General features: G+C 29.1%; 1 protein-coding gene across 1 annotated transcript; it reads right to left on the bottom strand.

The window, feature by feature from the left end:
- Positions 1-360: 360 nt before the first annotated feature.
- Positions 361-1,645, bottom strand: LOC136083388 (general transcription factor II-I repeat domain-containing protein 2B-like). The gene is made up of 2 exons (XM_065802783.1): positions 1,082-1,645; positions 361-867 (listed from the first exon to the last, which is right to left on the bottom strand). Exons 1-2 carry the CDS (start codon positions 1,643-1,645, stop codon positions 361-363), a joined length of 1,071 nt encoding a protein of 356 aa, XP_065658855.1.
- Positions 1,646-14,034: the final 12,389 nt, after the last annotated feature.

The following is a 14,034-nucleotide window of genomic DNA, read 5'->3' as shown; positions in this document are numbered from 1 at the left end:
TTTACATGCTTCATTTTTGAGAATAACTGTTCGCAGTTGTATGTATTTCTAAAAAGTGAAAAATATTTAATAGCATGTCTGCACAAATGAGGAAAAACTTCAATGCTCATGTATTTTTTATTAAATTCTAACAATTCTACTTCTTTGTAGGCTTCTTTAAGATCTTTATTGTTTTGCAATTCTATTAATTCCATTTGAAATTCATTTCTAACTGTCTCAGCTGATGGAAAATGGATGCGCAAATAAGTTTAACTCATTTTTTTCCTTTTTAAAATCACAGAATCTTGTGTCAAATTCATCAATTAAATTTAAAATAAGGGTACAATATCTTTCAGAGTCAATTGTATTGATATTTCTTTCTTATAATGCCTTGAAATTGACAAGTACTTTACAACTTAATTGTTGTTTTAGAAGTTTTAATTTTAAAACAAATGTTTCTACATTTTCAAACAATTTACTAATAAGTTGATCTTTACCCTGCAACTTAAGATTTAATTCTATTAACATCTGAGTCATGTCAATCAAAAATGCCAAATCATTCAGACAGTCAATATTTTCAAGCAAGCTTGTGTGTTTCCTTTTAATTTTTAGAAACAGCACTATTTCAGGTAATAGTATCCAAAATCTTTTTAGAGTAGCAGCTCGACTAAGCCATCTAACCTGGCTGAAATAAATTACATCTTCAGCCTCACTACCACAACCTTCAAGTAATTGTTTGAACTGTCTGTGATTAAGGCCACGACTTCTAGTAAAGTTAACAGTATGAATAACAAGTTTCATAACATTCTTCATCTCCAATACTTTTGCACATAACTGCTCTTGGTGTTTAATGCAGTGATATGAAATAATTTCATGATTAATGGATTTCTTAAGTAATGCAATAAATCCAATATTTTTTCCTGATAGTGCACTTGCTCCATCTTTTCTGGTAATTCAAATTTCACCAATGTTTTTTTCACTTCAGAGAGAATATCTTCTCCTCTTGTTGTGTCCTTCATATGATTAATATCTAACAGTTCTTCAATTACTTCAAAGTTACTAGTTATACCTCTAATAAAAATGGCTAGCTGAGCAGTATCACCTCTGTCTGTTGATTCATCCAGTGCCAGACTTCACATTTATTTAATTTTTCTTTTAATGATAATTCAATATTTTTTGATAGATCTTCAACTCTTCTAGCAATAGTCTGGTGTGAGAGGCTAAGATCTTCAACAGTAGGTGTTTTTTCAGGACATATCTCTTTACAAAATATTTTTAAACAGTTTTTTAATAAATCTCCAGTACAAAAAGGTTTACCACTTTTTGCAACAGCCTCTGCCATTAAAAAATTTATTTTGGTAGCACTGTAAGAGCTAATCACTTGAGTTTTCATCACTGATTGTTGTGCAAGAAAAGTTTTCTTCAACAATTCAATCTTATCAATTCGAAATTGGCCTTTAAATTTGTCATAACTTACAGCATATTTTGTAGTGTAGTGCCTGTTCACATTATAACTTTTACACACGGCAATTTTCTCCAAACAAATTAGACATATAATAGAATTACTTTGTTCATGTACAAAATAGTCAGTTGTCCAAGAAGGATTAAATACACGACCCCCATGACCGCTTTCAGTATCACATCTACGTCTTTTAGCTGAAGCCATCTTTACTAAATATATAAAAATAATGTTTTTTCTTTAGCGCGCGTTTTATTATTTCAAATGCGGATTTATATAGTGAAAGTATAATCGAAATCGAATGTATAATTCGAATCATAAATATATAAATAATATGCTGTTGCTGTAGAACTTATTTTATTATTGTTATTTGAAATTTTTATTAAAATAAAAATTCAAAATTAATGGACCGTGATATGCGGGCCATGCCATAGGCTGACGAGGGCCATCTTCTGGCCCGCGGGCCATGCGTTGGACAACCCTGGTTTAGATAAAAAAAATCAATCTTAAGTAATGTTTTTAATTTTTAAGCGTTAAATACATGACTTGGGCTCGTGGAAATTTCAAGAAAGAAAAAGAAAGAAAAGAATTGATACTTTTTTATATATTTTTTTTAAATCACGGAAAACGACTGAAAAGGTAAAAACTAAAAAAATTAAACGATCAAATTTTGATCGTCTGTGTAATTGTTCAAATCGCAAACAACCTGTGTTTGGTTACAATTTTTTTTATCATATTGATCACATTTCCTGCAATATGTAAAATAGCACAAACTATATTACAGGATTTCTCACCTCATTTTGACATTGTATTATTTAATTTCGACTGTATCGTTCAATTTCGACATTGCAATGTCGAAATTGAACGATACAGTCTTTTAATGCGAATTATTAGAGAATGTTCTTCAGCCGAAAAGAGGGCCAGGCAAACATTAACCAATACAGTCAAAAAATATTTCCGTATGTTGGGCAATGAACAAAATTGAATTTTTTAAACATGAAGCACAAACAAGAGCATTTAATACAGAAAACATATTTCAAAATATATATATATATATTTATATATATATATATATATATGTATATATATATATATATATATATATATATATATATATATATATATATATATATATATATATATATATATATATATATATATATATTATTTGTCTAGTATTAGCACAATTAGCTGTTAATAAAATTGTTGGAGTTATCTTATCTTTAGACAATGTTTTCATAAAGCTGCTGTTGTTCAAGATGAAATAATGTGGGGAATTCATAAAGGTTTCCCAGAGACACTAATGAATCACTGTTTTTTAAAACTTATATTATTGTATTATTATCTGACTGCGAATATATTATTTACAAATATCATCCTTCTTATATAAAGTTCAGAACCACAAAATAATATATTATTAACGTTAAATACATGTAATTACGTTAAAATAATTTTTTAATACCTTCACAAATACCGCATTTGGTGATATATGAATGTTACGAAAGTGAGGGACGAGCGAGTGTTCATCAGGTTTAAAAAAAAAAAGTTAAAATTGAACCAAAATTTTTTGCTCTTTGAACCAAAATTTTTTAATCTTTGAAAGGATTACAAAATTATTGTTCATTATTTTTAACATATTCTCTAAATCTTGGATATTCTTCTTTTATAATATCAAATGTGGTAAAAAAATGTGGTAGGACTTTTTAATCTTTCTCGTATTGTCGTAAAATGATGAAAAGTTTTCACTTCATAGTCTTTTACAGCAATCTTTTAACATTAATAATTTTTTTCTTTTATAAGTTGTTTGGGTTGACGCAACCAGGCCTCTGTTATCAACCAATATTCTTATTCATAGCCCTCACTTTATTTTACTCTTTCCATTTTTTTTCTATAAATAAAGAAGAATATCATGAACATGTATAAATTTTTGATACATTACAAAATCATAATTATTCATAGCCCAATGGGTATAATTTATTAACAAGTTATAAAAATCATGAAGTTGTGTGTCGTTTATACAATGATTATAATAATGACATTTAAACATTCTAAATAAACAAAGACACGTCGTTGAATTGAATAAAATAGTAAATCTGTACGATGTAATAAGTTATCAAAATAAAAAGAAGAATATCGTTTCCATGTATAAAATGTCGATCCAATACAAAATAAAATTGTTTTTTTGCCCATTCTATATATTTTAATATTAAAGAGTGTAATTGTTCAATTAAATAAATTTCAAGACGACAATATTGATAAGAGGTACTACGAATTTCTGCAAAAACTAAACGAAATAATTTGTATAATAAACGTCTTTGAAGATGAAAAAAGAATAAATATATTTTTTTTTAATATAGGATCCATATATTTTTCTCATTTTATCTCATAAAAGAATTGTCTAATTGTTGTTCCATCTTCCCATTTGGTAAAACGAATTTTGGTTTGGTCAAATATGTTAATGATATTTTCTTGTAAAATATTGAATTCGTATAATATCCTTTTTTGAGCTAATATTCTTTTGCAAAGATCTTTTAGAGTTAATTTTGTTCGAGTTTCTTTATTGAACGTAATATCATAACATTCGAAATGATAAGCATCATAGTATTCTATATGATAAAATCCTTGTTCTTCTTCTTTAAACCAATTTAGTGATTTGTCTTTAAATTCTTCTATACGACGACTAATACTTATAGCATAATCAAAAAGTCGTTTAGCTTATGCTCGATCTCTTGGTATAAATTCTATATTTTAACTTTAATCAATGAAAAGTAAATGCTGTGTCATGTTAGTTAAATTTAGAAAGTTTTAATAAGGCTTTTATTTAATAGATTAAAGAGATTAAAAAGTGTAGTAAACAGCTTTTAAAAACTCTCTTAGTGAGTGCGTCTAGAAAGTATAGAAAGTTCAATGTTAAACATTAAGTCGCATAAGACATAAGACTTAGTGAGTGTGTCGAGTGAAAACATTAAGTCGTAAACACTTAGTAATATAAGAACGAGCTAACAGATCATAATAATTTAGAATTAAGAACTATAAGACGGAGAAGAATTAAGAAAATTTTAAAAAAATTAAAGCATCAAATTTGTAGAAAAGGCCTCCCATATAAATAACTTCTTGATTCAATACTAAATCTATGACTTTTGGTTTTTCCGTAATATTATTTCTTGTAACTATCCTCTTCTAACTATCAGTAAAAAGTACGCTTTTTATATAAAAGAATTAATCTCGAGAGATTAACTTTTAATAAAGACAAAGTGATGTAACTTTAATAAAATAAAAGAAAGTGCAAAGTCATGTTAGTTAAATTTAGAAAGTTTTAATCGTGCTTTTTAAAAAAGATTAACTAAAGAATTTTTAAATAAAAAGTAAAAAACAAGTAGTAAATAACTTTTTAAAAAACTCTATGAAGGTAAAAAACTCTGCGTAAAGTGTTAAAACAATATGTTATAATAATTCAAAACTCCATGAACCATCACGTCGACGTAGCATAGTGTATTCGCATTCCGCACTATGTTTCAATCGTGCCATAAACCGTCGAGGGTTTAAATCTCGCTCGTTCCATAATATCATGTCATTTTATGTTAAATTATCAAGTTGATGAAACTTGGTAGCGTATGTCTAGTTAGTTCTATGTTAAGTTATCAAGTTGAAGAAACTTGGTATGGTATGTGGAGTGTGTGCGCACAAGTGAGCGCCCGAGTGTGTGAGTAAGCAGGCTGAGGAAAATCAGACAGGACTAAGTAAGTAAGAAAAAAAAAGGCTGTAAAAATATAAACACTATAAGTATAAGATAAGTAGGCCTACTAAGAGAAAATAGAAATAGAATAATACGTAAGGTAGTGTCAGGGTGACACAATGTTTTTTATCTTGTAAAAAAAAGATATAAAAAAAAAGACAACTCGAAAAAAAAAAAGTAACATGCGTACAACAGACGATATTGATTTTTCAGAAGTAAAACGTGATTTATTTCCAAAATATAAAAGTAATTTATTACCAAAATTAGTGATCCTCAAATTCCCGGGAATTTCAATTTCGGGAATATCGGGAATGAAAAAGCTCATTCCCGGGAATTATCGTTACCGGGAATGAGCTTTGAAATATTTTTTTTCATTCTAAAACCTGAAAATTTTTAATCAAAAAGTACAAAAAACAATACAAAGAACTCAAAATTTATGTTTAAATCTACTTTATTAATTTATTCCGGAAATAACATTTAAGAAATGAAATAGCATCGATGTTCTCATCACAAAGACGGTTGCGAATTTTGCTCACAAGAATATTTGCTTCCAAAAAACGATGTTCTGCAGCTACTGATATTGCTTATACTGTCTTCAGTCCCTCAAAAAGTCTATCCAGAGTTGGTGAGCGTACTTTTGTCTTCGCATACATCTGCATCTCCTTTTTGTAGTCAATAACTTTGCCCGCCTGCTTGTCGGTGACCTCTCTTGAAGCTTTCAAGGCAAGTGTTAGTTGCTCAGCTGAACTTCTTTGAACCTGCTGTGATGTTGATGCTGATGGTTCTTCTTGCTGTTAAGGTTGTTCCACACAATCATCATTTTCAGTACTGAAGAGTCTTTCCATCAGTTTCACTGCAAGTTTGTTCATAGCTGCAACAGTCGATGTAGCAAAGTGATACTGTTGATGTCGTGCAAGTAAAGGATGAGTGATTAAAGAACGTTATGTCTGCGTTTGTTGATTTTCTGAAGAAGATGTCCTGCGAGAGCTGATGATCATGCGTTTCTAAATCGTCCAAGAGAAACTTGATAGTTGTGTTGCAATCGATGAGATTTACTAATTTCTTTGAATTGAATTGTCAACTTCGCTGGATTCAGAACTTCTACCAGCTCCTCCAATCTTTTTGAGTCGATATCTGCCCATAAGTAAGTTTTGTCAATCTCCCTATGGTTCAGAGCTTGCTTCACAGGTCCAAGTAACTTCAAGAACCTTTTGCAAGCATCATGAAGGCTGCCCCAACGAGTCTTTGAATCTAACTTCAGCTTAAGTTCTCTCCCGTTGTTCATCCTCTTAACGAATTTTTGAAGAATTTCATTTTTGACCAATGATCGATGGAAGAGGCTAACAATTTTTCTCAATTTGGTGATCGTTGATTGATAAGCGAAAACCATTTGAAGTGAATCGGCCTCCTCTTCATCGTCTGATTCTGTGTCCTCGCCGGCATCAGGTACATCTTCATCAGGTTCATCTTTATTTTCACACTCAACGAAAAAGACATCATCGTCGTCGTCATCCACTGGAGCATCTGCTGACTGTTTCTTTAGATTAAGAACTTTAGTAACACCCATATGAATTCCATGATTGCTGCACTAGACGTATTCTGATGCGATCATAGAACCAAATGATACCATAGCGCTCGCACCACCACCAGATGTGCCAACAATGAGTTTCTCTGGATCCAAGCCCAATTCCATCAATCTTGCTTCGAACTGTTAATAAAAAAAATAAAAAATAAAATGATTAGAAACCTAAAAAAAGAAAAAGATTATAATATCAACTTACTAGTTTCTTGATGTTAAGAGCAGTTGAACCTCCAGCACAATTGAGAACAGCACTACACTTTTGATTGCCCAAGTCTATGTCACAGCGTGCTTTATCTTTGTTGCCCGTTTCCCTTTTGAAGTACTTCCACACAAAAGACATGCTATTTAAAATAAAAAGATAAGATATGAAGAAAAAAGAAATGAAGAAAAAAGAAAAGAAATAAAAAAAAAGAAAAAGATTTAGAAAAAGAAATAACATTATATGTACTATATTTACCTTCGATAATTTGTCGAAAATAACTTTTTCACTTTCTTTAAAAAAAACTTGCACAATGCACTTCACACTTTAAAAAATATTTAATAACTAATTACTAATTGATTTTACACGTTTTTATATTGCAATAATTACACCACCAACTACAGGTAGACTTTAGAGTAAAATTTATGAAGATTCATTTTGATACATAGAATTGCAGGTATATTTAAGGATTAAAACTTTTTTAACACCTGTAAAGTGTATTTCCAGGTATAAAACAAGTTTTGAACTCTAATTATACCTGCAATTACAACTATAAACTTTAAATATACCTTTGAAAAATGGTAATCTTTATATTTGCATTTAAAAAAAATTCCCGGGAATTTCTTGAAAAAAAAACGGGAACGGGAATTATCGTTCTCGGAATTCCCTTGAGGATCACTTACCAAAATATAAAAGTAAATTTCCCAAGTATACATTAGATGGTCAATTTCCTTTTCATAGAGATGCTTTTTTTGATAGGGCTTTTTTTAATGAAAATTAGCTAACAGATCCTAATAAGTTAAAATTAAGAACTATATGACGAAGAAGAATTAAGAAAAATTAAAAAAAAAGTAAAGCATCAAATTTGTAGAGAAGGACTCGTGTGTTATATAAAAACAAAAAAGAAAATCGACATTTAGGACGAGTGGGTAAACCGAGATATTGTTTTGTTTGGACTGTTATCATCGATCATAACAAGCAAAGAAATCAAATTTTTTAAAAATATGAGAAAAAGACATTATAGAAAAGGTAAAAGATATGCTTTTATACATAAAAGGCGTACAGCACACCCTAGAACTTATCATGCTTTAATCGGTAAAGGTAGAAAACTCTTGCTTAGAAAACGTGGTAAAGGTATCCTTGGTAACCTATTAGGAAATATACCCATACTTGGCTATAAAATCTTGTGAGCGAAATAAGAAGGATACAAAATAAGCAGCAAATGCTCCGCATAAACTGCAATTATTTCATTGAAAACAAAATTTATTATATGAAAAAAAAACATTTTGTTGACATTCATAGCGCTATATTTTAAAATAAATTTAGTAAACCAATAAAATTCATGATTATCTGCAGTCCATTCTGTAGGGAAATGGATTGTTTGTCGTATGTAAAAATTAATTTCAATTGTTAGTTTTAACTTCTTCTGTAGCTTCAAACAAATGTTTATTATATCTTAAATAGTTTGGAATTTGTTGTAGGACGCTTTCTTCTCCTAAACTATCAAAACAAAAAAAAATGAGCACTATCACTTTGATCAAGACTCTCCAATGTTGACTTCTTGTTGTCCAATGTTGACCGGCTTCTTTTGTAGTTTCATTATTATAAATGATAAAAGAACCATTTTTTTTCATATTGTTAATAATATGAATATGAGTTTGGGTTTGACTAAGTTCATCAAAGGCATAAACTCCTATAAAATAATTTTTAAATTCAGAATTTTCAAAATAACGAGACAAAGAATCGTTTGTACACATTTTATTCTTCTTTTTCTAAACTAAAAAAACTTAATAAATAAAGTTTCAATAGCGTGTAATATATTCACAAATAAAGTTTTTTAGTCACTTGTTCCATCTTTTATAATTCCTTTAATGTTTCTTTTAACAGATTTCTTTTTTAAAGCACCATCTAGCTTTTCTATTAGAGATGAGACGGTAGGTATTATTTTTGTTGTAAAAGTATCTACGAAACCATCTGTTTGATCACTGTCAGTTTAATCGAGATTCGGTTTAATACCTCTTTCCAATAGCAAAATAGCAAGCTTGGATTTATAGTATTCAGCAATATAATTATCGTTAACGTGCTCTTTTTGCAATTTATCAAATTGTTCCAGATGCATGTGACAGAGTTGTGAATTCTCTAACAAATTTTTAAATTGACTATTTTTAAAACATTTTAAAATAGAATAAGAATTTGATGTTATTCTTTTAAAATTGAGTACATTTTGAAGAAATTCAATCGAATTTTTATCTGTATAATGTTCTTCTTCTACATGAATAGATGAGGGTGAAGAATTTCCAGATTTTCTTGATGTTTATATCTTTTAGATACTTCATCCAAGGCGCAAATGGCGCAATCATTATGAATTTTTTTTAATGATGCTATCAACGCGATTCATTTTTTTAATAAAAAAAATTTTTTTTTCAATTAATTTTTTTTAGCATTTTTATACTTTTTTATTCATTTTATTAAAAGCTTCTTTTTTTAAAAAAAAAGTATTTTTTTTTTAGTTGTGGCTATTGGATATCAAATTTATTACTAACGACGAAAAACATGTCTGAGGTAGACACTTGTATGCACGAAGTTTGTCTACGTTCTATAAATGACAAAAAATACTATCACACCACAGTGGGCCAGAATGCACTTTTACTGGACAAAATTCTTAACTAATTTAATATTAGAGCTATATTCACTAAAATTAGTATGAGTACTAATATGATGTCTGCGCTTTTTATGAAGGTAATATTTTTTTATTTCGTTGCTATGGATACCTTTATTTTGCTTAGCAACAACCTACTTTTGTTATCTGCAGATATTTTATAAGTGCTATATTCACTAAATTTGGCATGAGTACCAATATGAGATCACACTTCTTACAAAAGTGATAATTTTTTAAATTTAGTTGTTATGGATACTTATATTGCTTAGTTACCGGATACTTTCCTTAGTTACAAAGTGATATTTGAATATCTTATCGGATTTTTGACCTACCTATATTGAATAAAAATTGAGTATTTAGGTAAATAATGTTTTAGGAATAATAAAAGCAAAAAATAGTGCAAGAAAACGTTATCAATTTTAAATTACATCAAAAAACTATAAAACAATAATATCGTTTGAAGATTGTTTAAGTAGTTGTAAAACATCTGAAGGAAATGCTTTATGATTTGTTTGGTGTGATGTTGATTTACGCAATGATGAAATAACAGGATCACTGGAAACTAGGAGTCTATTGATAAGATCAGTATTTGTTGCTTTTCTGGATGTTTTTCGGCTGAAATTTTCGCGATAAGATTTAAAGTCTTTATTTCTAGCCTCTTGAGCTTTCTCTGACATAAGTCCGATGGTTAATGTAAGGCTTTTAATTATGTCATGTCCATGTATCAATACTTTGTGAACTGATTGAGCCATGTAATACCATGGATAAAGGGACACATATAGTCTAAAAGTGTCAAAACAATAATCCTTGAACTTTAAGCAGTCTATTTCATATCCTGAAGAGAGCGTTACCAAGATAATGTAAAATCTGAATATAAGGTTTTGGTCAATACCCAGAATTTCAGCTGTTTGTTCATATGCTGCAAAAGCACGCCTTGAGGTATTGCCATCATTACTTGTTCCAGAACCACCACTTTTAGGGAAATCAACAACAAGTCCCATTTTGTTCATAAAATCAGTCTGAATCTTTTGTTTAGCTACAGATGCCTTTTCTTTGTGTTCTTTAGATCTTGCTTGCCACTTTCTTGTTTCTTTTTTATATGCAATGTGCAATAACATCTCAAAAAATCGAATCCATGCATGAAGACTGGAAAGACCATATTTGAACTCTCTGTTAGTATAATCTATATTAAGGATATCAAGACTATTCATATTTTTTGGAGAGACACCACACACTGAACAGCATTGGTATGAGTTTTTTTTTTCAGATAATATTGTTTGAACCTTCCCATCAATCATTGTAAGTTCAATAATACAATTCACTTCAATAGAAGATCCGCAAACCTCTAATAAAATCATACCCAAGCTTTCTATCTCACTTTTAATGTACTGATCTTCTTCAATCACAGATTCCTTGGATTCCATTCTGTATGCAAATCTTATGGGTCTACAATAGGCTGTGGAGGACGACTTTTGATTTCTCCAAATAGGCACCTTTTCGTTGCTGTTGTTAAATCCAGTCAAATCCAATGGGACAAGACAAGTAATAAATAATGATTCTTCACGCTTTAAATCTCTGTTAATGTCGGGTTCTGATAAAACTTGTTTATAAATGCTTTGGCCAGTAGCACCATCAAAACCAGCCTTACACGTTAGTGTCATTGTTTTTATTGCTTTGTCGTTCAATATCAAGTGCCTTAGCACAGGTTCCTGAACTGCACAGATTCTTTGCAAAGTATGAGTCATTAAATCTTTTAAAGGAACTGAAGCTGAATAGTCCTCCACTGTTATGTTTGCAGGATAACATTTCAATTTTGCATCTCTGACATTATTGTTAGCGGGGTAGATGTTATATTCTTTCTCCAAGGCTCCGCTTCTAATCAATTGATAGGAAGCTTTTGTCAGACTTGCATCAATTATTAAAGCCAGTGCTTCGTCTGCTGAATATTTAGTTGCTTTATCTGTATTTGATATATTTAAAACATTCTTGGCAGCAATAACAACAGATTCATCTCTAAATTTTTTACTAGCAGCAAAAAATAATTCATTGGATGAATGAGATTCAATTAAACAAGATACACGCCGTTTTTTAGTTTTATTAGAACTATTATCAAATGCAACTGGTTTTCGACCACGTCTACTTGCAGTTGGTTCATTGTCTTTTTTTCTGACAATTAAATATACATTAAGCCAGTTCACAAACTTCTTTTCAAAATTTTTCACAGTATAGTTTGCAGATTTCCACTTTTTTTTATACAAGTAAACAAATCGTTGAACAGCATGTCTAAAATCAACGTCTTTAAAATCAGCAAATTTTGGCTGAATAAATTTTAATATATCTTCAGAAATATTTTGTTTTGAAATACTAAGATTGTTTTTTTGGAGAAAATTATGAATGTCTAAGTTTAACAAAACCATATCTAAATAATTATTGTAACAAGTATTTTGTATTTAAAAGTAAAATATTATAATATATATGCCGCCTGGACTACTAATACTTGTTAGTAATTAAGTTACTACAAGTGTTAGTAATTAAAATTAAAAGTAATTAAATTACTGTCAGTGTTAGTAATTAAATTACTAACAACTACCGAAAATATGTTGTTGCTATGTTATGCAAAGTAAGGTATCCATAGTAACCAAAAAAAGTTAACCTCATAAGAATTCTGAATCTCATTTTAATACATACCCCGAATATTGTGTATTTAGCGCAAGTAAAATACTGTTAAAACAACGTTAATGTAAAAATGAATGGGTGCTATGCAAAATTTAGTACCATAGCAACCAAGTTAAAACATACATAAAATCTGAACGGGGATTTAAGGGGACGAGCAATCAATTAAAACTCGATTGAAGCATCATATAGCTCAAATAAATATAAGACAACACATGGCAAATTGTGGTAATTATTAGTTATTGTGCGGCAAAAAATAAGTTTCTTAAGAAATTTTTTTTTTTAATCTGTGATTTTCAAATTATAACTGAGATAACATGCTATGACAAATTTATTTCACACATTGGTTTTTCTTATCTCTAAATACTCTAGAATAACATGTACTAATTTTTTGTTTCAAATACGTAGATGTAATTGAAATATAACACAACGTTGATGTCACCGTTAATTACTTATTTATAATTTTTTTATTTTTTTATTTTATCTCAATATTCAAATGCTTAGAGTCCTGGTAACTAAGGGATTTAATATAAATAAATTATCAATAGATTTCTCCTAATATATGTAGATACTAAAATTAAATAGGTTTTCAAGATTAGACAACTAAAATTTTTCCCATTTTGTCCACCTACTGGCCCACTGTGCACACTCAGTGTATACTTTGTGTAAACTATGAAAATATATACGAAAAATTTCAAAAAACTTACAATTATTGTCGAAATAATATACATGGTTTGTCATTCAAACCAAGTTTTCAAGACACATCAGAAATTATTTTTTGCTGTTCGATAAATCAATTTTTGGAAACACTATTTAAAAAATATGAATTCAATATTGTATTTTAAAAATGTGGTCATATTGAAAAAGATATTCTTAATTCAATAAAAATGGAACGCAAAATGGATTTGATTTAAACCGATTTTTATTTCCTAAAATTAGCAAATTACCGAGTTATGTTAATAACGAAGATTTATGTTTAGAATTTTAATCATAAACAAAATAGAGAACACACTTTTGAACATTGTCCTAAATATGAAACGCTAATGTTTGCTTTATATTTAGAAGATTTTATCAATGGTTTTATAAACGGTTGCGTGGAAAAATATACTGATACTAATGTGGAAAAATACACAAATTTTATACTTCTTATAAAAGAAAACACTCAATTGACAGTTTTTTTGCTTAGACTGGTGGAGCTCTTGTGGAGCTTCTGAAAGCAAAATGAATTTTGTCCGCAAAAAGCAGTCTGTTCTATTTTTTATCTCCATTGTTGTACACGGTCGTTTAGACTTTAGAAATAAGTGGAAAGTTATTATACGCAAGCGCAGTAGAGTTAAAAATAATTTAGAATTTTAGTAATGGCAACGGATGCAACGTTTTTAAAAACTTATCATTGACAACGAGTAACTTGTTTAATTTTAAATAATTAAATAGACTTTAACTATTTTTTTAAATGAAATTATTGTGAAAATAACTTGCAGCTGTACTAAGAAATGTTTTAAATAAAATACAAGACAACTGAATGTGAATAAAATCTACTTTCAGCTAAAGCTACTTTTACTGTTTTTGTTTATATTCTTTAAACCTTTTTTAAAAAAATTTTGAGCGTAGAAATTTTAAAATTTTTATTTATTCAACAAGATGAACCTTTTATCTTTTTTGCATTTTTTGCTTATATGAGGATTCAATTTTTTTTGCAGGGTTAAAATAAAATCTTAATCGTTAACTTTTTGTAACCTGTACTCCT

Source organism: Hydra vulgaris, chromosome 08 (assembly GCF_038396675.1).
Source record: "Hydra vulgaris chromosome 08, alternate assembly HydraT2T_AEP".
NCBI classification, from domain to species: domain Eukaryota; kingdom Metazoa; phylum Cnidaria; class Hydrozoa; order Anthoathecata; family Hydridae; genus Hydra; species Hydra vulgaris.
This window is presented reverse-complemented; position numbering and strand designations above follow the sequence as displayed.

Excerpts from the sequence above, each read along its gene's own strand:
- LOC136083388 (XM_065802783.1), bottom strand. The coding sequence starts at position 1,645 with ATGGCTTCAGCTAAAAGACGTAGATGTGATACTGAAAGCGGTCATGGG. Across the intron at positions 868-1,081 it reads GGATGAATCAACAGACAGAG|AAATCCATTAATCATGAAAT; the intron begins GTGATACTGCTC and ends GCATTACTTAAG.